The 23721-nt window shown below is 43.2% G+C and overlaps 3 protein-coding genes and 1 non-coding gene across 5 annotated transcripts; all 4 read right to left on the bottom strand.

The window, feature by feature from the left end:
• Positions 1–47: 47 nt before the first annotated feature.
• cfap418 (cilia and flagella associated protein 418) lies at positions 48–3363 on the bottom strand. Its single transcript, XM_062398328.1, has 6 exons — positions 3094–3363; positions 2664–2763; positions 2179–2237; positions 1773–1838; positions 1452–1547; positions 48–1006 (listed from the first exon to the last, which is right to left on the bottom strand). Exons 1-6 carry the CDS (start codon positions 3219–3221, stop codon positions 838–840), a joined length of 618 nt encoding a protein of 205 aa, XP_062254312.1. The 5' UTR covers positions 3222–3363; the 3' UTR covers positions 48–837.
• Positions 3364–3816: 453 nt separating this feature from the next.
• LOC133965509 (uncharacterized) lies at positions 3817–7623 on the bottom strand. 2 transcript variants are annotated; one of them, XM_062400097.1, is made up of 5 exons: positions 7455–7623; positions 7082–7218; positions 5796–6027; positions 5189–5289; positions 3817–4994 (listed from the first exon to the last, which is right to left on the bottom strand). In XM_062400097.1, the coding sequence occupies exons 1-5, from the start codon at positions 7504–7506 to the stop codon at positions 4833–4835; spliced, it is 684 nt and encodes a 227-aa protein (XP_062256081.1). In that variant the 5' UTR covers positions 7507–7623; the 3' UTR covers positions 3817–4832. The 2 variants fall into 2 exon arrangements, with proteins under 2 accessions (XP_062256081.1, XP_062256082.1); XM_062400098.1 differs by having other exon boundaries at positions 5796–6024.
• On the bottom strand, positions 3940–4021 carry trnas-aga (transfer RNA serine (anticodon AGA)). Its single transcript has one exon. It is a non-coding gene; the product is annotated as a tRNA-Ser (tRNA).
• A 1077-nt stretch (positions 7624–8700) lies between the features above and the next one.
• zgc:113232 (uncharacterized protein LOC541546 homolog) lies at positions 8701–20734 on the bottom strand. The gene is made up of 26 exons (XM_062399041.1): positions 20714–20734; positions 18650–18734; positions 18139–18204; positions 17913–18061; positions 17642–17782; positions 16983–17036; positions 16829–16882; positions 16238–16291; positions 16020–16073; positions 15706–15759; positions 15110–15163; positions 14883–14936; positions 14688–14741; positions 14039–14083; positions 13250–13303; positions 13116–13169; positions 12884–12937; positions 12694–12765; positions 11621–11656; positions 11256–11300; positions 11124–11156; positions 10674–10820; positions 10233–10409; positions 9981–10071; positions 9767–9844; positions 8701–9339 (listed from the first exon to the last, which is right to left on the bottom strand). Exons 1-26 carry the CDS (start codon positions 20732–20734, stop codon positions 9134–9136), a joined length of 1986 nt encoding a protein of 661 aa, XP_062255025.1. The 3' UTR covers positions 8701–9133.
• Between the last annotated feature and the right edge of the window lie 2987 nt (positions 20735–23721).

Below are 23721 nucleotides of genomic sequence, written 5' to 3'. Positions count from 1 at the left end.
TCGCTCCTCATGCCGAACCCTAACCCAATCAGAAGCAGGGAAGGGGCTGGTTTTTCAAATCAACTTTATTGACAGCAGAGAGCTATTACAACACATTACAATAGAAAATACATCTCATAAGAGCGTGAGCAGAAGTAATAATTTTATACAAATGGACTCAGGGTTGGGAAAGTGAAGCCACGTGGAACCTGTCTTCTGTTTCATGACCAGCAGGGGGCGACTCCACTATAAGTTTCTATAGAAGTCTATAGAAAGTAACTCTACTTCTCACTTTATAACCTCAGTAAACATTGTCAACACAGCTGATGTTCATTTAGTAAATTATATTAATTTAGAGTCAAACAGACCACAAAGCACTGGATGTGTCTGGGGTGGATACCACAGTGATTGACAGCTAGTTCTGTCCAATGGGTGCAGGTGGAAGGGGGGGGGGCAGCAGGGCTTTATTTTAATATGTAATGACACAACACTGGAGCTGTGCAGTTCACTGAGCTGCTCCTTTCAGTTTTCTTCCGGAACAGACTCCGGCAGAAGGAGCCAACAGACGACACTTCAGTCTTCCCTCCCCTGCTGTTGTTTTCACGTTCTTCCTCCTCCTCTTCCTCCTCCTCCTCAGTGAACCTGCTGTCCGAGACTGAGTCACACTTCTGTCAACCTGTGTTCTTCTCTCAGTCCATCACTCTTCTGTTCAGAGGCGCCTGATCCAGCGCTCAGTCAGTACTGAACAATGCAAACGCACACTGTACAAAATCAACTGACACTTTACAGATTCTTTGGGACAGACTGTTCTTCTTTCGGGTTTCGTTCAGTTTCGTCCTAGTTTCTAACAGTTGATCGTCAGTCCTGGTGTTTTCCACAGACCCATCTGAGCTGAGGGTGAACCCCGAGGGCTGTCGGCTCTGAGGAGGAGGACGAGGAGAACCAGCTGCACTGGCAGGCGTAAGCCCGGAAACCTCTCCTCTTCTTCAGTTTGTCTCGGAGCTTCTGACGGTCCGGCACGTTGTTCCTGTGAGGAAGACAAAGACAGGATGACCGGGGGCAAACTTGAATCATCATAAACCATATGACCTCACCTCTCAGATCTCAGCTTCAGTAAGGGATACATTTAACAACGAGCACCAAGAGGAAAATCATATCTGCTCGCTTATGACTAATAACTAATTATAAGAAGATCTGTTGTTTTGTTTTTCAGACAAACAGTACAGAAATGTCCTTGGACAGTAAAAGGACAGTGACATTAGATCAGAGCCCATAGACCTACAGACTCATCCAGTTCCCTCGGCCTTTAGTAGAATAAACTTAATGCTTGTTGAAGACAAATTAACACATATGCCGTGTCACTTGTTTTTTAGGGCCCGAGCACCTCCAGTGGGATACATATGGACAAGTGTCACCGGCAGTTAGTCTTCAGCTGCGTGTCCTGAAGTGGAACCAGACGCTTGCAGACTCACCTGAGGAACAGGTAATCACAGGACGAGTCCCACTCACAGTCATCAAACATCAGCACCCTGAAGTCACAGGATATACACCTCAGCCGGTCACAGGACCTGCGGACACACTCTCTGATCAGTTATTACTGTTTATTGTCGTTTACTTTAAAAGTTGTTTTATTTTAGAAGTAATTAATACTAATTTAGTCATTCAAAAGGTAAACACACAGTTCTACCACAGATTAAACACATAAAGTATCTTGAGGATAACTTGGTGGTTCTGAGATTAGTTGTGTATAATTGGAAAAACTATGTATCTTTACAAAAAGTATTATTTCGCACCTCTTGGATGTGGCTGTTCCGACGCCATTTGTAACAGAGCTTCCGCCCACGAACACAGGACAGCACCTGGACGCAGGACAGACGGTGCAGAAGGTCTTTACACAGCAGACAAATTTAACAGGATCAAAAGAGACAATGGAACGACAACTGGAGATTTTTCATCGCAGAACCTTAGACTTAATTTCCCTTCGGACTTAATTTCCCTTCGGCGATGAATAAAGTAATCTATCTATCTATCTAGAGGATCTGTACAATGTTCAAAAGCTTCACCCTGTTTTCACAGAAACAAGTTTAAGGGTTTCTGAGATGTTCAACAAGTTAAATTTCAGACTTTTTAAACCCCAGTTGAAAATATTTGGTTGAACAGTGCAACTTTGATTCTGCAGAACACTTGTGATTGACCTACTTTCTCCCTCCAGATGGAGGCTTCGCTTCCACTCGTTGTTCTTTAGGGAGTTTTTCTCTCTGAAATAAATAAAAACTTTACACTTGTACTGCAATCAACAAAACTGCATTCATGGATCAACAACAGTTGTTGTGTTGCCAGTCAAATACATGACAAACACAAGGTCATGACATTTTTGTTATTTAATTTTATTGTTAATGTGAATTTATTTAGACAGTTTTAAAAATTCAAATAAATGCATTTACTTGACTATTTAATTAGATATTATGTATTTGTTGACCTCAGGTCTCTCTCAAAAGGGGATTTCGTTCATAATTATATTTTCAATACTTAATATTAAATAATGGAAAATAAGAAGGAATTTAGTTCTTACACGTAAACAATATATTGAACTTGAATGTTTATTCCAACCAGTACTTCAGTGAAACTCCATGAGCCGCCTGTTCTTGTCAGTCCCTCACAGAAGGAGCGTGTCAATCGTTTACCTGTGATTGGTGGAAATCTCCGTGTTCATCCTCTAACTCTTCCAGAAGAGCATCGATATCCTCGGTGATGCTGCTTCTCTGCACCACAGGTTTCAAGGCACTAAACGAAGAGACAACAAACAAATAGCTTCAGTGTTTTGAGTCAAAAGTATTTATCAAGTTAAATAATCACTGCTGTGGGGTTTCTTCTTCATTCATCTACGACCTCCAAGTGTTTTTAAACTCAACATGTTGACGACTCGAGGTTTCATCTGCAGAGGAGCCTTTATCTTCACCAGATATATAAAGTCTTTAGCTGGTCATATACAGTCTATGATGTGTTCATCCTGTGGTTATATACAGTCTATGGTTGTTTACAGTATGTGGTTGATGCAGTATGTGGTTATACACAGTCAAAGTAGCATGTTAGCTTGTAGCTAGCTCGGGTCACCTGAGCCTCCTCGCTCCTCCGGGCTCGCTCCCGCCCCCCCCTCGAGCTGACGACGCGACAGAAACGTTGCGACAAAACTTTTTTTCTACTTCGTCCAAAAGTTCGTCAAGATCTTCGTCATCGTCCATGTTTTCCTCCTGCTCCGCGGGATCCGGGGCCACTTACCCCATCCACACAAGCTAGCACAGAAGCTAGCACAGAAGCTAGCACAGAAGCTAACACACAAGCTAACACACAAGCTAGCACACGGAGCGTTGGTCGTTGCTATGTAACGAGAACGAAGCGGAAGTGGATTGGGGCTGCCTTCAAAATAAATATCACTTCCGCTTTCATTGTATGTGGACGGATGATGAAAGGCAACGATACTCAATGTACAATGATAATCCTACTTGTTTAAAGGATATAAGTTATACTATCTTTATTCCTCTTCTTTGTTTTGTTTATTTGCGGGTGGCTACATATCTATATACATACAGTCTATGGTGGACGGCGTAATGCTGCCATCTACTGTTGGTGCAGCGCTCCTGCAGTACGAGCGGACGGAGCTGCTCCTGTACAATATCTTTATTTATTAGTTTACATGTACTGTATATAATATATATATATATATATATATATATATATATATGTGTGTGTGTCTTCTATTATTAGATTGTACTGTTGTATCGTTGACTGTGTCTGATTTGAAATGACGCTACATTCATTGATTTCTTGCCTTGGATGTTAAGTTTTCTTGTTTTTATTCGTGAAGAACGTTGGATCAGATGTTTATACAAAGATATAAAAAAGCAACAAATAAAAAGCATAAATAAAGTTTTTAAATCGGAAATATGCAAAGAAAAAGTCCGTTGTCGGCAGGATTCGAACCTGCGCGGGGAGACCCCAATGGATTTCTAGTCCATCGCCTTAACCACTCGGCCACGACAACAGGGTTGCATTGTTACGTAACATAAAACCATTATTTGCATATGGACCGACAAACCGAACAAACATTTATATTTCATATTTTATATTTACATTCTGTGGTTCAGATCCACAGTGAACAGTACGATGGCCGACAGAGCTGAGACAACACATGTCAACACAGACAGACGCTGCAAGTAGCGAAAACAACACCGGAAATGTTTCCGGGGGACACAATAAAACGACGGACCTGCTGTAGTTCCATGGTCAGTGGTGATCGAACTTCACCAAACCATATATATATATATATATATATATATATATATATATATACATATATATATATATATATATAAGTCCTAACCCTTTATATATATATATCTATGCACCAAACATCGAACCACAGCAGGTCCATCACCTTTTTGTGTCCCCTGGAAACATTTCATATCGAACCAGATAACAGGAGACCATGAGAAGAGGAGCTTTGGGGACAGAGAACAGGAAAGTGTCTCATGTGAGTCGTTTCTCCTGAATTAACTGGTGACCTGAGATGAAGGCGCAGACAGCAGGGACGTGGCTCGATGGAGAAACAGAGTGAAATCACAAATAGTGTGTGAAAAACATTTTCTCTCCTCGTTACTCCCTGCAGCTGAAAGGGCTCTGATTTCTCCTGCTGCTAATTACACAGATGACCTGTATCTTGTAAATTCACATTTTTATCCACTACTCAACATCCACAGTTTATCATAAAAGTATATCACAATCTTAACAAACAAGTAGCAGCCACTGTGGACGTGTGATGAAGAGGATGAAGAGGGAGGTAGTGAGTTCGTCCTTTAGACACAGATGTGCTTCATCGAGGAGGAGGACGGCTTGGGACCCAGAGTGTAGATCAGCATCAGGTCTTTCTTTTCCAGCGGTTTGAGCGTCGCGTCCAACAACGTTTCTTTCTTCACAGTTTTAATGTTTCTGTCTCTGAGGACGTTCTTCAGACACATCTGTGGGGAGGACGAGGGGACATGGAAATGAGTCTCTGTGTCTCAGGTTGGGTGAACTCATGGAACAGCACAGATATGTGTCACTTGCTTTGTTGACTTGTTTACACTGACTTTATTCTAATTATCCTCCCTATCTAAAACCACATCAATTATCTTTGTGTGTGTGTGTGTGTGTGTGTCTGTGTGTTACTTACGAAGCTTATGAGGAATGCTACGAGTGCGACCATCAGCACTGCTATGGCCAAAATAATGGACTCATCTGTCGTCAGTTTTTCTGTGGGACCACGGGGACAACCTGGTCAAGAAGAAGATAAAGTTACACAACGTGGAACCTGCATCACACACTGAGCTGCTCCAGCGACAATGACACTTTGATCCTGCATGAACACAACTAACAACCCAGCAGGTTAGAGCTCCTGCTGCTGGTGGTTCTGTTCAGTTTAAAGTGATTGTCAGGGTAAGATGAGCCGAGTGCTCATTGGCTGAGGATGTAATACTATTCATATTAGACAATTAAATGTGGATTTAAACTGTCATCAAATAGTATTGATGGTTTCAAACTAAGTATTGCTGTCTGTTTTTAAATGTAGTTATTGGTGTTGTTTTCCAGTTGTGACTAGAGCCTGTATATAAGGTTCTGACTCAATGATGAAGTTCTAAACAGGTTCTGTGTTATTCTGTGTTTAACCTGAGTGACATGAAACCCTGACCCTTCATCCAGGTAAACTACGATACAGCAGTTCTCTTAGTAGCAACCTCTTTATTTCTATCAAGTTGATGCTCAGGATGCGTCAGTGTTACCTGTCAGAGTGAGGAGGACCCATCCGTCCTGGATCTGCTCTCCCACAGGTGCTGCCAGGTGACATGTGTACACGCCGCCATCGCCACACGTCACGTTGGGCAGGAGGAGGCTGCGGGACTCGGCCAGCAGCTCCACCTCCCGGTCCAGACCTGAGTAGTACCTGGTCGTGCCAGTGGGGAGGTCCCGGGTCAGAAGGCCGCTGACTCGAGAAGATGCAGACTCTCTGACCTGCTGAGTCACAAGGAGGTAATGATCAGACTCCAGAGACACATTCCATCTATCTGTCTGTCTATCTGCCTGTCTATCTGTCTGTCTATCTGTCTGTCTGTGTGTCTATCTGTGTGTCTGTCTGTCTGTCCATCCGTCCATCTCTCTCTTTGTCTCTTCAAATAATCTTTTCTCAAAAAATTCACAAGAATTTAGGAAGATAGAGAGAGAGAGAGAGAGAGAGAGAGAGTGATAGAAGATATAAATAATGGTAATTATGGTTATAATAATAATCATAATAATCATCATCATTATCATAACAATAATATTCTGGTCAGATCACAACATTAGCTCAAGTTGAGCAGTGCAATACTGCCACTTTGTGGACAAAAGTGGGAACTGAAGGAGCAGTCCATCTCTATGAATTATCAATTACTATAATTGTTTTCTAGGAACACTATATTTACGAAGTCTAGATTTTCCATCGCATTAGTTTCCCTGAGGTTGAGAGATAACGCTATTTTCATAACGTTCCACACAAAATACGTTATGGAGGAAAGTTATGGATAACGCAACAGGAAGTTGCCAATCTTTGACGACACACGTTCGATCATATCAACTTTACATGACGTCATCTCATCAACATGGAGATTCAAACTTGATTGCGTTTGATTAAAAACCAACAAAACAGGAGGTTGTTCCATATGTGTGATGTCACAGTGTGTGTGTGTGTGTGTGTGTGTGTGGGGGGGGGTCCTAGATTCCTGTGATGTCTTCGATGTTGCACAGATGAGAGATTTATTCGATCTGAAGCGAAACAAGAGTTTTTGTTTCTGACCTGAACAGATCACAGATCAGTCTGTGCGCAGTGACACTGACACGCTGTACGTGATGGCTGGACTGTAATGTGTGATTAGTGGGCGTGGTTCGTAGAGCCGTGTCTCTCTCTCTCTCTCTCTCTCGCTCTCTCTCTCTCTCTCTCTCTACCTTTTAAAACTCATTACTTTATTATATATTTATTACATATGCTGATCTTTTAGAAAGCAAGGAAACAGAAAGTAAAAGTATTTGTACTCACTCGGTACCACTTCACCGCTCGGTACTCGACACCCTCGACTTGTTCAGCCAAGCAGCGAACTACACAATCTGTACCGGAAACACAATCCACCTCCGGCAGGATGTCCACCACGGCCGCCCCCCCACAGAGCTGCACACCTGAGGGATATGGTTATGGACAAATTAAGTTTCTCATAAGTGTGATAAAAGGTCAAATAAATATATTACAAGTAAATACAGTGAGTAATCCTTTTTACATATTTAAGTTTGATTAAATTTGTAGTGATCAATAATCAAAATATGTAATAATGGTTTAGTGAATTCATGAATGTGTTTGTTGTGTGTGTTGTCACGTTGAAACATCGTAGAAACAATAAAGTAGGTAAAGTACTTACAGGCTGACACCAGCAGGGGGAAGCAGAGGAGGCTCAGGTGACCTGGATTCATGATGAAGATGATGAAGATGAGGCTGCTGCTGATGACGTTATCATGAAAATGATAATGAAGCTGATGAAGCTGAATATGGAGTTGATGAAGAGGAATGTGTTCACACTGAGTGGAGATGCTTCTCATAATGTTTTGAATTTAAAGCAGCGAAGTTCTCCTTTCATACGCCCTCACAAGGGGGCGTGGTCGTTAATCAGGCTGTGATTGGACCACGGTTATAATAACGGACATATTTGTATGAGACGTCAGGAGGAGGTTCTGCTCCACAGAAAGTGAAACCACAGGGAATTCCCCGGGGTTTCCCTGAAAGAAGAACCATCTACTCAGAAAAGAGAAACTGGTATTTGAAGTTGGGAAACTCCCACCAGTGAATCATTGATGACACATTTACACGAGCTCCTCGAATTAAACACAAAATAAAAAATAAGGAACCAGTTCTCCCAAGAAAAAAAACCCAAACAAAGAGATTCTGTTTGTGAAATTCCAAATAAAGTAACTTGTTTTCCTTCAATGTAATTTATTTTTATTAAACAGGAGGCGTTCAGTCACCGGCTGGTATTTCTATTAATACTGAAATTGAATCAATCTGTCACTGATCAGATGAAGCATTTAGAGCTCAAACCATGTGGATTTATTTTGTTGCCTGTGCCATATTAGGAAGTAAAAGCCTAATTTCGTTATAAATATATCTGCTTGGGCTCGTCTCACTCAGGACGGACATTGAAACCAGGTCTGAACTGTGGAGTCAGTGTTTCCTTGAACTCTTGCTCTTGGGGCTTTGGATAGATTTGTATTTCCAGAGTGAAAAGCGCTTTGAGAGTTCATGAAGACTAGAAAAGTGATTTATAAAAACAGATTTACAGATTTCTCTCTCAGGACGAGGTTGAAGCAGCGAACAGCAGCTGTGTCGTGTTGGTCGAACAGGACGATTCGACGCTGCAGAGACAGACGAAGACATTTCACTCAGAGGTGGACGATTAGTCAGGACAGTGAGGTTGGTGCAGGTTAGACGTTCTACTGTTCCGCGGGTCAGAGGTCAAAACTGGTCTAGAGGCTCATTTTCAGAATCAGCAGCGGAACCAGGCCGAACAATGTGACGAGTGAGAAACTGAAGAGTCCGATTGAAAAACCAACAAACATCAGGAAGTTTATCTGAAACATTTCAGAGCACAGTACATGTATTTGAGATACTTTACAAAATATTTACATTGCATTTTCTTTCTTTTTAATTTGTTTTTGTTTTTGGGTTAGGGTGGAAAGATGAGGAATCATTTACTCTTTGTTTTTATCAAATTACAAACATTCAACCAAATAGTTCCCAGTTTGATATTTTCGTAAGCATTAAACATCTAGAGCTTTGTGCAGCTCGAAGTCTCCTCGGGTCTGATTCCTGTTCAGCCCTTCTCAGCAGAGTGCCTCATGGTAACGTACTCGGCCCAATGACATTTTCATCAGCCACTGTTTTGAGAGAATTAGCTTCAGCTTTTGAATATTTTGTCATAAACACATTCAAATATATTTTCTTTCATGTCTTTCAGTTTTCATTTCAGGTGGAGTATCAGTGAGAGGAACCCTGACGCTGCCAGCAGGTGACGCTCGGACCATCTTTAACCCACAGGGGTCCGGGCTACATCTTCAAACTGACAGGTCCTTTCACCAGACCCTGCTCTTTGCGCATCACTGGCGCATGGATGCTGCAGTCCCGCGCCTCACAGAACCCCGGCACGCCTGCGTTTCCGACCATGCCGGTTTGGCCCACCGAGCCAGGGAAGCCACGAGGCCCCCGGGGCCCCTCCATGCCCTTTTTGGGCTCGGCTGGGTGACCTGGGAAACCTTGGGGGAGAGAGAAGTCAAAGGTTTTATTTAAATACAATCCGACAGCAAACTGCACAAACGACAGATATCAGGCCTCTCAAAGTTACCCACACAACTCTAAAATCCAGCAATACAAATTTTTGGCATTAGAACTTAGATCTTAAATATGTTAAAAGGTACTAGCAACGTGGTTTTTCCCGAGTGAAGTAGAATCTCTGCTCGTTTCCCTGAAGCTAAAAGGTTAAAGCTAAAGTTAAGTTTTCTACATCAATCAATCAATCGATCAAATTTTATTTGTATAGCCCATATTCACAAATTACAATTCATCTCATAGGGCTTTAACAGAGTGTGACATCCTCTGTCCTTAACCCTCAGCAAGAGTAAGGAAAAACTACATGAGCTGAAACACTCAGTTCAGGTGATGAAGCTCTGAAGACCCTCATACCTCTGAGGCCTTGTGGTCCACCAGGTCCCGCCAGGCCCTTACCAGGCTCCCCTGTGACTCCCTTAGATCCTTTTTGACCTGTAGGAGAAAAACAAGAAAACACTTCTGAGAACATCCTGTCGGCATCACCCGCGTGGGCGGAGTCAATCTATTCTTGACTCTGATTGGTTTGTAGACGGCTTCTGAATCATCACACTCTCCAGTGCTTCCGTACCTCTGGCACCTTGCTCTCCATCCTGTCCCTCCAGTCCTCTGTCGCCCTGAACACCTCTGGCTCCTTTCACTCCAGCTTTTCCTGCTTTGCCCTGAACGAGACAGAAATGGTTGTTGCTCTTTAATTCACATTTTTTATATTTATCCTCAGGAATAAACTAAAAAAGAATCCAAAATTGCAATCATTCTTCTGACAGAGAATTTAACTAGCAACCCTCCATCGTCAGAACTGTGGGGCAGGAGTGGGACCTACAGGTTTGCCTGGTGCTCCTGATAGTCCTTGGACTCCCGGGGGCCCAATGAGTGTCCGGTTGTTGATGGGGCAGCCCTGGGAGCACTTTGCCCGAATGGAAGCAGCGTACTGGGAGATCTGGGCCGTCACCACACCACGGCAGAGCTGAAGGACCTGCTCATCAGTCAGACCGGGACCCTGCAGGACACAAGAGGTCTTCATCTCCCACAAGGTAGTTCATCCTCATCTCAGTCTGAACACAAATCCAATGCTTTGCTTTGTTGTTGATCAGCAACAAGCGCCACATTCTTTATCAGCAGAACATAGATATTTATGTAGATCTCAGCAGGTTTAAGGTTTTTAAAGTTTTGAAGGTTTTAGGGGATGAGAGGGATTTGCAGGTTTTGCAGGAGCTGCCTCTCGCAGATGAGGAACTGGTTGAAGGACAGAACGCAGACTCACAGAAGGACCTTGGACTCCTTTAGTTCCTACTCGGCCTCTAACGCCCAGGTCGCCGATGGAGCCGCGGTCTCCTCTGGTCCCTGGGAGGCCGGGCGGGCCCACGGGCCCGGGGACGCCGTCCCGACCAACTGGACCTTTTGGTCCACGCTGTCGGATGAGATGGACGAGAGGGAAGAAGAAGAAACACTTCTGAATTAGAGTCTGGACATATTGAGAAGGAACACGCTCACTCTGTCCAGAGATTTCACATCTTTTGAGAAATTAAAAACTTAAATTGATGTAATGAAATTCTTTCTGTCTTTGTTTTAGAAAACACAGTCAGAGAAGACGTTTCTGTGTCAGAGGACATTTGGTGAAACCGGGAATCAGGAGTCTTTTCAACTACGACATGAGTTGTGTCTCTTTGTGTTTGTGTGTATTTGTATGACGTCAAAATAAACACATAACCACCTGTCCTTTGTCTCCACGGTCGCCCACGCCTCCCTGAAACAGGAGAGGAGGAACTGATCAGTGAGTGAATGCCAGCAGGTGTTGAAAGAGGAAGTAAAAGTCCTTCATGTCACAGTAAACAAGTTAAATTACCTTTAGACCTTTTCCCCCTTTAATTCCCTTCTTCCCTGCTGAACCCTGCAGAAGAAAAAACACTGATGTGTTGAGGACATTCACAAAAACCACAGCAGCAGAAGATCGATTCCTCCAGTCGCTCTCTGGTAAACGGTTTGTTTACGCTTGTAGGAGTGGAAAGACCAGACAGAAAGAAAGAGGTCGAAGGGAAAGTCCCGGCTGTGTCATGTGTAACATTTAAAGAAGGCTGCTAATGATGACTACAATGATAAAACACATTTTACTACAAAACAAGACAAGAACCAACGTGTTTCTGAACACAGCACACTGTTCTCTCCTTATCTGCTGTGGGATCTTCAAACCATTTCCCCAGAGGAACTCACCTTAACCCCATCTGGTCCCGTCTCTCCTTTGGAACCCTGCAGGGACAACAAGCAGCCGTCACTCTGAGATCTGGACATTTAGTTTCCCACCAGTGGAAATGTGATAAAACCAGTAAGACATCGAGCTCAGTCGATGACAGAGAGTCAAGGAACTAACTAACAAACAAGAGAAAGCCTAAATCATACTTGAACTGAGGCTATGCTACGTGTAAGTATGTTGTAAGTATGTAGTATGTAGTATGTTGTAAGTATGTAGTATGTAGTATGTAGAGTGAAGGCGTACGTGTAGTACAAGAGAATCCATTGAAAGTTTCACTTCTTTGTTGTGTGAGAACTTTCAGGTTACATGTGTGATACATTTCAGATTAGAGAGAAGAACCCTGTGATGTCTGTCATGAGCCTGATGAGTGACAGACTGAGTGACAGACTGATTGACAGACTGAGTGACAGACTGATTCACAGACTGAGTGACAGACTGAGTGACAGACTGAGTGACAGACTGAGTGACAGACTGATTGACAGACTGAGTGACAGACTGATTGACAGACTGATTGACAGACTGATTCACAGACTGAGTGACAGACTGAGTGACAGACTGATTCACAGACTGAGTGACTGACTGAGTGACAGACTGAGTGACAGACTGATTGACAGACTGATTGACAGACTGAGTGACAGACTGAGTGACAGACTGAGTGACAGACTGAGTGACAGACTGAGTGACAGACTGAGTGATGGACTGAGTGACAGACTGATTGACAGACTGAGTGACAGACTGAGTGACAGACTGAGTGTGACTGAGTGACAGACTGAATGACAGACTGATTCACAGACTGATTGACAGACTGAGTGACAGACTGAGTGACAGACTGATTCACAGACTGATTCACAGACTGATTGACAGACTGAGTGACAGACTGATTCACAGACTGATTGACAGACTGATTGACAGACTGAGTGACAGACTGAGTGACAGACTGAGTGACAGACTGAGTGACAGACTGAGTGACAGACTGATTGACAGACTGATTGACAGACTGAGTGACAGACTGAGTCACAGACTGAATACTCACTGGCTGGGCCTGCAGACCCTTTGGTCCTGGTTTCCCTGGCACTCCAGCGTCCCCTCGCTCTCCTCCAGCTCCCTGTAGGAAAAACAGAAAACGAACGAATCACTTACAGGATAGAAAAGTAAAGATTGGAAATATATGTGTGTGTCTTTGCACTGTATTTAACCGTCAGTTAGAACCCAGAGTGACTCACCACGGCGCCCACTCTGCCCCGGGGACCTCTCACTCCACGATCCCCTGGACTCCCCTGAAAGAACAGACATCACGACACTGAGCAGATATAAAACCGTCTTCACGGCCGGGACGTGTCCAACGTCCGCCATGGAAAAGGTTTATGTATAAAATCGATGCACAGTCTCGTACTGAGAATGAATCATGGCTGTTCCAGCTCCACGTGTTGAGGAGGGAGCGCCTGTGTTTGTTACCTTGGCACCAAACGGCCCAGGCTCTCCCATCAGCCCCGGGACTCCTATGGGACCCTGAGGAAACAAGCAGCGGGATGAGAGTTTATAGATTTAGGATAAATCCAGACGACAGCACGGATTCATAACCAACTCACATCTTCTCCGGGGTCCCCGTCACTGCCCGGCAGGCCGTCATGACCTTTACCGCCCTGAGGGGAGAATATAAAAACCATGTGAGCAGAGATCTGGAGAGGGAAGGAGCTGACGTCTGTTCTGAGGACTGAGGTTCCATCAGACCGACAATGTATCGTGAACAAGGTGTGAACAACAGGTTGTGTGTTTCTACTGCGTCTGTTGGACCAGCAGCTGAAACCAACACGTCCACAGCCTCACATGAAAGTCAGCTGTAAAAGAAATGTACCAACATCCTACTGTTCGAATAAGGAAACTAAAGCAGTACTTGTATTTACTCATATAGAGAAACCCAGTGATCATCCAGTTCCCTCCACTTTCTCTTGTACTTTCAGTTTTACACTCTTCAGTCGGCTTCATCTGAACCTCAAGTAAAACCAAAACTAAAAACAAGGAATCAATTTGAAAGTATATTAATGATCTGCGGCTGTGCACAAAGTTACAGAACTAACAGTAAACATCAGCTGACGTGAAGGTGCACCTTGCTGAATCAGGAACTGTCCACGGATGTTGGACATTCATCTTTCCCCCTTGTGTAAATCCTGGCCCCTGATTTAGAACAATCACAGCTATTCTTCGCTCTCTGTGATATTAACACACAAGCTCATCAAGTTTCTTGTTAAAGGGAAAGTTTCAAACCATTGGTGGTTATAGAGAAAATCCCTGGAATCTACTGATTCAGCAGAGCTTCAGCAGAGTTTCAGTGTTTCCTCTCTGGAGTGACTCAGAGTTTGTCATCAGTGTGCTCGTACCTTTGGTCCAGCGGGTCCGAAGCCCCCCGGCTGTCCAGGGTAACCCTGCAGGGGACAGACAGAAGACACTCAGAGTCAAGAGGACGTCTGGAGCAGTGAACTCAGGAGTCAAAGCACCCGGACCGATCTCTCACTTTGTCTGGAAGGATTTTGTACTTTTTGAAAATGTCATCGATGCTGATGTTGAAAAGAATTCTGGTTTATTTAGAAGACTGATATTTAGAGTGAGTTCCATTTGATCTATTTTAATAAGATTTTCTCCTTTTCAACTTGTCTGAAAATTCTTATACAGGTTTATTGTTTTTCTTTCTTTTACCTCTTAAATGTTTTCATGTCTTTCTTTCTCATATAAATGAGAACTGGGCTGTTGAGTTTGTTTAATCCTTCAAAGCTTTTTAAAGACTCCTTATAACAGATTCATACTTATATTCACATGAAGCTTTTACTGTGTTTCTCATAATTATCCACTTTTTAAATGTCAGAATATAGACGACTTAACAGAAAAGAGTAAAAGCTAAATTAGTCTAAATAAAAGATGTAGGGTTTCAGATGATTTCAGTGAGAAGAGATTATGATGAGGATGATGATGATGATGATGATGATGATGATGATGATGATGATGATGATGATGAGTAATAATCTTTCTTACATTGTAGCCTCTGTCTCCGATGTCACCTGGAAACCCGGGTGCTCCGATTTGACCCTGCGGCAGAAGAAAGAGTGATAGAGTCAGCTGCGTCTCTTTTTACTAAATAAAGAAGAGAAACAGGACGATGAAGTTCAGAAGACCTAAAACACACAGAATCCTCTTTTCCAGGACTTTTGTAATATTTGACGTCCTGACCTTCTGTCCATCGCGTCCGTGTGGACCCTCTTTGCCTCCATCACCACGAGAGCCCTGAACAGAAAACACACATCAGAGAGGATGGAGAGAGTCGAAGGACAAGATAATATAAAGTCAATCTGTCAACAGACATCTACTGATTTACAGTAAATCCGCATCAGTGTGCGGTGTGGGACAGATAGTGTTCACTGTCTCTCTCTTTTGTGTGTTTGTTTAATTTTCCTTACCTTGATACCTTTACCTCCCCTTGGTCCTAGAGGCCCAGCATCACCACGGGGGGCCTGGCAAAACACAAACGAATAATAAATACAGATGACTTGAGAGTTTACAGCATAAAAATATACCACCACGTTCAGTGTTATAAAGTTAATAATAATTAATAAATGAGTACAGTGGAGTTACAGTGGATGAATCAAGAAGAACTAAAGTTTCCAACATTTCACCACATTTCCTGATGTCATCATCATGAGAACATAAAATGATCACGAGATTAACAAATGTAGAAACCAATGGTTTTGAAATATATCAGGATTTATCTTCCCCTGCATTTTCGTTTCTGTTTTACATTTAAAATAAACTGGGGCCAATTTCAAGATTCTGTTTTAAAATGATGAATAAAGAAAATATTCTCTTGTCTGTTTTCTGCTCTGGTTTTTAGAGCCTCCTCTTAAAGACACCTGCCCCGTGATCTCTGAACCGGGTCTCAGGTCTGAACAGAATCCTGTGTGGACCCGGCAGTTTGATTTGAGCTGGATTCCCCCCACCAGCAGGAGAAAGGGTGTTTCCACCATAGAGAGGTTGAGATGTTGAGATGGTTCCTTACAGTCTCTCCAGCAGCTCCGACGCCTCCTCGCGGCCCCTCCATGCCCACGTCGCCCTGATGAAAGGAAGAGGAGACGGATTTAAACAAAGTGATGTCAACCCTCTCACTGCTGTCGGGTCAGAATAAAGTTTAAAGAAAGAAATTAAGGACGACACAGTTCTTCACAAGGCTGAACGATGACATGAACAATAACATCAGTCAGAATTCAAATTCAAACAAAGAATACAGCTTTGAAATAAAGGTTAGGATAAATGTGAGTGTGAGATAAAAGAGTCTGTGTCAGTGTGTGTCTGTGTGCGTCAGTGTGTGTTTACCTTCAGACCCAGCTCTCCTTGCTCGCCGGGGTCTCCTGGAAGTCCAGGTTCTCCCTGTAGGTCAAATAAACACACAGATTATTAATCTCATGATTTTAAAGAACCAGTAAAAACATGTTTAGAGGTTGATGTTCCTGCAGCAGTCATCAGGTTTAATCTGAATCTTAATGGGATTTAGAACCAGTCTGGGAAACGTCCTGGACTGGGTTGGATCTCACCATGGCTCCAGAGAAACCAGAGAATCCATCGTCTCCTTCAGGCCCAACATCGCCCTGCAAGACAGCAGGTCAGAGGTCAAAGGTCAAAGCTACAGCTAACAAAAAGAGGTCTGCACGATTATCTTGATTATCATTTTTAGAGCTTTTTGTTTATTTCAATTCAATTTAATTTAATTTAAGTTTGATTTAGTTGCTTTGTGTGTTTCACTAAATTCAAGCCGGATAATATTTCAATGATCTGAATGTTTTAGAGTTGATATTTAAATCTAGCATCGTATTTGGTAACAGCTGCAGTAAAATACAAAACTGTATTTGCAAAATGAATTAATTTAAAATGTCTCGAACTGATCTACACAACAACATCACAAGATTCTTGTTTCAACTTTTACTTTTGTTTCTTTGTGTTGTTTTAAATTTCTTTTCATTTAAAGTCTCTGCAGTTTTGGTTTCAGTTTATCTTTGTTTGTTTTATTAATGCAAACGTGTGTACTTTCAGTTTCAGTTCATGTCAACAACAACAACACTGTGCCTGCACGGTGTCACTATGTGTGTGTGTGTGTGTGTGTGTGTGTGGTGATCATATTTACTCACCAGTGGTCCGGCGTCTCCGCCTCTTCCTCGAACACCTTTGGTTCCTTTATATCCCTGAAAGAAAGGACACATCACAACCTCCCTGAGCCACAGACCCCGGAGCAGCTCTCACTTCCTCCAGGTTCCTCCTCTTCATTCAGAATCAGAGACTCACCTCTCGGCCCTGAGCTCCTGGCTCCCCGGCTTTACCCTGGAAGCCTCTGGATCCCTGACAAGAGGAGAAGAGTCACATCCTGTGTCTGTGAGACAGTGTCTTACACCAGACTCAAGTGAGCTCGATGTGACCTTTGACCTTTGGCCTCTGAAATCGAATCAACTGATCTAAGAGAATTTGAAGGGATTTTCTCGGGGGGTCTTTAAGACGACATGTTCCCGAGGCGGAAAGGGAAGTAGATCACTCAGTCATTTATTTCACGAGTTTTAAGTTTGGAACCAGGTGGACCTGTTGTGAGATGAATTGTGTGTGAATTGTGTCTTTTGTGTTTGTTTAAAGTGTTTCATTCAGTGTTAAGTGGGCGAGGGTGACGAGCTTCTTCACATCGCAAATAAATCCTGTTTATCTTATGACTTGAGGCTTTTATTGTGAAACATCATTTCACATTCTCATAGCTTATAGTGACTCTACCTTGGATGGTTAAAACATTATGGCTGATAATCAAAATCTCTATTCAGAAAATGAATTTGAAGATTGAAACTGATTCAGTATTAACCGGTTCAGTATTAGTTTCAAAAGCCAGAGGACCAAGGTTCATCTTCCCACTCAGAAGAAGCCGATGTGTGATGACAGAGGGATGCGATGTCGTGCTTCTGTACCTTTGGTCCTGCGAAGCCAGCGAATCCCGGTTGTCCAGGTTCACAGTCACACTCCGTGGGCCCCTCCTCCCCGAGAGCCGCATCGGCCCCAGACTCCTCAGAGGAGCCGGTGTCCGGCCCTGCAGGGTACTCGTACGGGACCTGAAGCCCAACAACCACAGCAGCTGTTACACACAGGACAACGACGCTCCTGGAATCCCCCAGAGGGCGATAGAGTTCAAAATCAAAGGTTGTTGTTATTCTTATTATTCTGCTGCGACCCCTCACCCACCTGCATGGTCTCCGTGTCCTCCTTGGCGTAGTGGGACTCTGTGGTGGTGGCGTAAGGGAAAGTGTCTCCGGTGATCATGGTGACCCGGGTGGGGACTGGGCCGTACTGGTCGTAGTCCTCGTCGTAGTGGGTCGGCTCCGGGGGGGACCCTGACGGCACAGAGGAGAAGGTGTCTGCTGGTTGACAGTAACAGGTGAGAAGGAACAGTGGAGGACACGTGTCTCACCTGGTTGAGGGGCGGCCATGTTGTCATAGTGGTTGACCAAAGAACGTTCATAGGTGCGATCCTCACCTGAACACCAAAACAAATCAACCTCATTGGTTATGAGGTCTTGGGTTCAAATCCCGGACGAGCCTTCAATTCAAAGACAACACTTCTCTAACACGTTCAAACATTCACAGACTGAAGGAGACTCAGCAGGTTTGAATCCTGAGGACAGATCCGTGCTCACACACATCACTGTGTGTTCAGGCCAGAGCCGGATTCACACTTTGTTAACCATTTGATTCTTAATCTGAAATTCAACATTTGTTTGTTTGGCTGCTAAGAGAGTAATCAATTTGATTTGAATTTGATTCAAGATTCACAGGTTCTGGACCAAATCATTTCAGGTTTCAAACCAAACAAAGTTTGATTTATATACGATATAGATTTGCCCCTTTTCCTCTTTCTGCTGTTAAGTAAATCAGGAATAAATAAATATTTTACAATTATAATGAAGTGTTTTGTTTCTGACCTGAGTTGAGTCCAGAGAATTCGTCCTGGCAGCGAGAGACGACGACACACAGCACGAACACAAGAAGTCCCGAGAGGACAGACGCCTGAAAGGACAGCAGCAGTTAGTGACCCATCTACCACTTCTTCACTTCACTACATTTACACCTAGAATATGACTCATAACAGCTCACACCCCCACTCAGGCCCAACGGTTATGAAACCACATTGAAATTCACTAGATCCAGATTTCTTTTTGGATCTGCACCAAATCACACACACTCATAAATATCAGTCCCCTAAATATGTCTCTTTTCTTCCATGAATTATTCTCTCACCAATCATTGAACATTTTGAAATTAGTTATTATAAACTTTATTCATCACACGTTACAACAAGCAGAGAAGACACATTTACAACACAACAGCAGGCAGCATTTAGAGAGATATTGTGCAACAATGCTACTGAAGCTGATTTCAGACCTGCACTGAACTACAGATGATCAATTATCTGGAGGAGCTGGATCCAAATGTCTCAGTGAGGCCACATGACTCTATAGGTCGTGTCAGGCCTCCTGCTGCTCCACAGGCTCCGCCCCTCACCTCAACGTTCCCCGCATGTTCCTCCTGCAGCTTCTTCAAATGGGAAAATGTCCAGACACTTCTTTTCGAATGTGGAAGGTGTTAAGAGGGAAAACCTGATGCTCGGTCAGTTTGACATGAACCTGACCCGCGGACTGAAGCCTCAGAGCTGAGACTCCTCTCTGAGGACTGAGACTCAGCTCCCTGTGGGTGCTGAGGGTCTGAGAGGCTCAGGGGAGATTCTGCTGGTGCTTGTCTGAGAGTTAAACACTGAGAGTTTCTTTGTCAGGATGAAAACCGCTGAGCTCTTCTCAGACTCATCTCACATTCCTGAGGCTTCACTCTGAGCCTCAACACCAACCACGAAAAAAAACCACAGGGACTTTTACTAAATATCAATGAACTGTTGGATCCGTCAACAGAGAGAAAAGACAATATGACTATTTGTGATCACATTCTTAATAAACACTTCAGATCAGTTAAAAATGTAAAAGGATTTGAGTACACTCAACTAATTCACAGTGAAGTTAAAGAAACAAAACGTTTTAAGTTCTCAACTCAAAATATGTCGACGTCTGTTTTCAAACCATTAGAACAGATTTACCAGTTTACAACAGTTAACAATGTTCAAATTGTTAACTTAGACACAGGAGTATGTTGGTAAATTAAAGTCTGAGCAGCTGAAGCCCTCTGAGTGGACGTCCGGCTCTTTAGGTTGAGTGAACTCAAAAAGACCCTCTCAGCCCCATCAGTAGAATCTGCTGCAGGACCGAGGTTCATCTTCAACTCCGTCTCTCCTGGAGCTTTTTTCCTTCTAGCAGTATTTCTGGCGTCTGCTGGATGCACAGATCTTCATGATTCCCTGTAGATCAACACCATGGACACGTGGACTGAGCAGGAACAGAGACGCAGCCCAGTGGGAACTGACCAGCAGGAGCTGTGGGGCAGAGCGGTGAGACGCTCGTGTGCTGCTGCTTCACTTTGAAAACCAGTCCCATGTGAAGCAACACGAAACAAGGACAGTCACCTAATACAATCTGCTTTTCTCATCAGCCCATGAGGAAGATGTTCCACAGAACCGTCGTCTCAAACAGAAGCTCCTCGGTTATTCAATGTAAACATGAAGTGAGTTAGTCCCACGCTCCTCTGGTGCTCCTCTCAGGGATAAACGCAGATCTGCTCTCAAGTTAAAGTTCAACCACTCTGTCAAATACAGTGAAATACATTGAATCCTTCCACAGGCAGCTGTTGATGGAATATGTGGATGTTTTAAATCAAACAGATAATGTCAAGATTATTTCTACCATCATTTGCTGCTAATTGTTCCTGTTAATGTTCGTTTCCCTCTTAACACAGCGAAGCCACAACAGTTTCTATGATTAGAAAGTGCAACACGGAGGTTAACGGACCAATCCACGATGTGATTTGAAAGATTCTGTCCAAAGCTGCCATGAACTTCCATTACACCCAGACCTGCAGGTTCAAACCCAGTCCTCCCCACTTACCGTGTCACTGGAGGCTGCCATGGCTCTGCAGAGCGATTCCTCTCAGACCAGACGATGGCCCAAGAAACGTGAAGGAGCTTTCCCTGAGCAGTTCCCTCACAGCATCACCAGTCCGACGGCTGCTCCTGTGCTCCTCTCTCCAGGATCCCTCAGGTTCCTGGCGCTGACGGATCCTCTCCTGCTTCTCAACAGGGTGAGAAATACCTGAGCCCCAATCCAGCCCCAGCAGAGAGAAGCTCCCAGAGAGTCTCCACTTCACAGCCACTTTATTCTCCTCCTTTGAGTTGGAGTTCACAGAAGGTAGAATCATATCACAGCATTTAAATATCTGAGATGTTTCCATATTCAAAATATACAGAAGCGCCAGTTTTTTATGTGATCAGGTAATAGTAGCTCCAGATGCTTTATCTCAAAGTTAAGAGATTCTTCTTAAACTCTGCATCAAAAACTAGATGATCAGCTCAGAACCGAAGATCTTCACCAGGTTTTATTACATCAGGTCACGTTTCCACTTGTTTCTTCATCAGCAGAAAGAAATGAAGCCGCAAAATTTGATTTCCACAAGAAAGAGCTCACACCATTCTGACAAGGATCTGGAAAAAAAAGAGTTATTTATCTCTTTAACATTGTGAGATGAATAACTTTAGAAGCTTCAATGTTTTTTGATATCTTCACTAATTTCTCAACAATTCATAGATATGATGAAAACAATCTATGAATTGTTTTCATAGATTGTTTTCTGTCTGTGTGTAGCACCCCTTGTTGTAAAATTACAACGTTACCTTTAACCATCCTAAAAAACAATCTGGCTTTTTTTTTCTTGTTTTTTTACCACATTTACATAGTCATTGGGTCCTATTGTTCAGTCTCACAATGTTATTGGATCGTACATTTGTTTATAAGTCACGCCTTCTGGCCATGAACTCACAACCTCTCAAGGTTTCCTTCGAACAACATCTATTGGTTTCATTGGACTGGATTCATCAGATGCATGTAAGTAAAATGTCTTTTATATTTTTTTTGGCTGTTATTATAATGTCTAGAGCATGTACATATGTAGTTAGTGTGGAATAGATGCATCAAATTTCTTTTAGAGCTTATTATATAATTGTTGCAATTATACAACACTGGGTGAATGTGGTAGTCAAAATAGCTGGCTTGCTGCAGTGGGCTCAAACAGGTTGTGTTCCCTCCACTACACCACTGCCTGAAACAGAGTATTTTCTTTATACATGGATAGTATACATTCTACCCTTGTGTTGTGTTCTGGTCAAATTTGACTGATTTAAAAGTTTTATCTCTAAAAAATGTAGTTAATTTGATCAGCCCGACCTAAAATTCCATGACTTTGTCCATGGAACAATTCAGTTCTGGGGACAGGAATGTTCCTGAATGTGGGGTGTGGATGTAAGTGGGGGGATGCATGTTTTCCTTTTAGTATGATAATTAGAGCCATTAAACCATTTACATTTACATTTACATTTAGGGAATTTAGCAGACGCTTTTGTCCAAAGCGACTTACCAGGCAGACAGTATTGTCTGCATGGAAAACATTTCTACCCTGAGCACTTGGTCCACCACCCTATCTATTCCTTCAGGTTATGTACTACAATATATAAAACTTATATTCATGTTAATTAATTGATATTTTATTTTCAGAATGCCACCAGCAAGGAGAGAGCCGCGATACACGGTGCAGGATGTTATTGACCTGGTCCAAAATGGAGAGAGTGAGGTTGAGATTGAAATCAGTGACACAGATGAGAGTGATGAAGACTCCGATGAAGATGTCTGTAAAGAAGTGGACAAAGAAAACCAACCACCCATGGTCTGTCCAGCTGATAATTACGTGGACATCGAGCCAAAAACAAGGAAACACACCATGCCCCATGACAGGTATCGCTGGCCGAAAAAAGATTTCATCAGTCCCAACACAGATTTTTCTGGTCTGGATATCACAGCAGATGACATTTCCCTCCACACACCATTGGAATACTTCCAGAAGTTTGTGTCCGAAGACATGATTGAGGCTCTGACACAAAACACGAATGAGTACAGCTTTCAGGTGCATGGAACATCTGTAAACACCACTGCAAAGGAAATTGAAAAAATGCTTGGCATGTACCTGAAGATGGGCCTGGTACAAATGGCTGGAACCCGTATGTATTGGGAGACAGAGACGCGGTACTCCCCTGTGGCTGATGTGATGCCACGCAACAGATTCCAATCCCTGTTGACGTCATTACATTTTGTAAACAACATGACAGTATCTGAGACGGAAAAGAAAGACAAACTATGGAAACTCAGACTGTGGCTTGATTCATTCAGAGAGAAATGCCTGCAGGTGGTACCAGAAGAGCACAACTCTGTGGATGAGATGATGATTCCTGATGACTCATTTACAGCCAAATATAAGTTCCCCATCAAATCCCGTCGCTGGTACATGTACATCTTCTGGCACACCATCATCCTCGCTGTGATCAATGCCTGGCTGCTCTACAAGCGGGACTGTGAAGCGCTCAAGGTGCCTAGCAAAGAGACAATGAACAGGAGACAGTTTCAGGCACAGCTAGCATCCTCCCTTATCCTGGTAAACGCAACACTTCAGACTCCAAAGAGAGGACGGCCATCTACAGGCAGAGGGAGCCCAGCAACACAGTCAGTGACATCAGGAAGCCCTCTGAATGCTCAGAAGTGGCCATCCAAGAGATGTGCTAACCTCCCATTGGATGTACGCAAGGACCTAGTTGGTCATTTCCCAAGGAAGACAGGGAGAGGACGCTGCAGACAGTGCAATACAGGATACACCAACACGCAATGCAGAAAGTGTGATGTTCGCCTTTGCTTTTTAAACAGGGACTGTTTTTGGGACTTTCACCACCAATGAAAGTCTTCATGACCAATGTCATAAAAAGAAAAAAAGAGGGAAAAAACACGCTTTTTAAGAGTTTTATCTTGTTTAATATTTTTAATAAATGACTTCATAAAAATATGACTGATTATTATTA

Source organism: Platichthys flesus, chromosome 11 (assembly GCF_949316205.1).
Source record: "Platichthys flesus chromosome 11, fPlaFle2.1, whole genome shotgun sequence".
Taxonomy (NCBI): domain Eukaryota; kingdom Metazoa; phylum Chordata; class Actinopteri; order Pleuronectiformes; family Pleuronectidae; genus Platichthys; species Platichthys flesus.
The sequence above is the reverse complement of the archived record's forward strand: the minus strand, read 5'-3'. Positions and strand labels throughout refer to the sequence as shown.

Bases quoted from the DNA above. Each gene is read 5' to 3' on its own strand.
- cfap418 (XM_062398328.1), bottom strand. From the start codon at position 3,221: ATGGACGATGACGAAGATCTTGACGAACTTTTGGACGAAGTAGAAAAA. The intron at 2,764-3,093 runs GTGACCCGAGCT...CTCTTCGTTTAG, and splicing joins GGAGGAGCGAGGAGGCTCAG to TGCCTTGAAACCTGTGGTGC. The intron at 1,548-1,772 runs GTGCGAAATAAT...GTGTGTCCGCAG, and splicing joins GGAACAGCCACATCCAAGAG to GTCCTGTGACCGGCTGAGGT.
- LOC133965509 (XM_062400097.1), bottom strand. From the start codon at position 7,506: ATGAATCCAGGTCACCTGAGCCTCCTCTGCTTCCCCCTGCTGGTGTCA. The intron at 7,219-7,454 runs GTAAGTACTTTA...CATATCCCTCAG, and splicing joins CCCCCTGCTGGTGTCAGCCT to GTGTGCAGCTCTGTGGGGGG. The intron at 5,290-5,795 runs GTAACACTGACG...CTTCTTGACCAG, and splicing joins GGTCCTCCTCACTCTGACAG to GTTGTCCCCGTGGTCCCACA.
- zgc:113232 (XM_062399041.1), bottom strand. From the start codon at position 20,734: ATGGCAGCCTCCAGTGACACG. The intron at 16,883-16,982 runs GTGAGTCTCTGA...CCTTTCTTTCAG, and splicing joins CAGGAGCTCAGGGCCGAGAG to GGATATAAAGGAACCAAAGG. The intron at 12,766-12,883 runs GTGAGTCACTCT...TTTTTCCTACAG, and splicing joins GGGGCAGAGTGGGCGCCGTG to GGAGCTGGAGGAGAGCGAGG.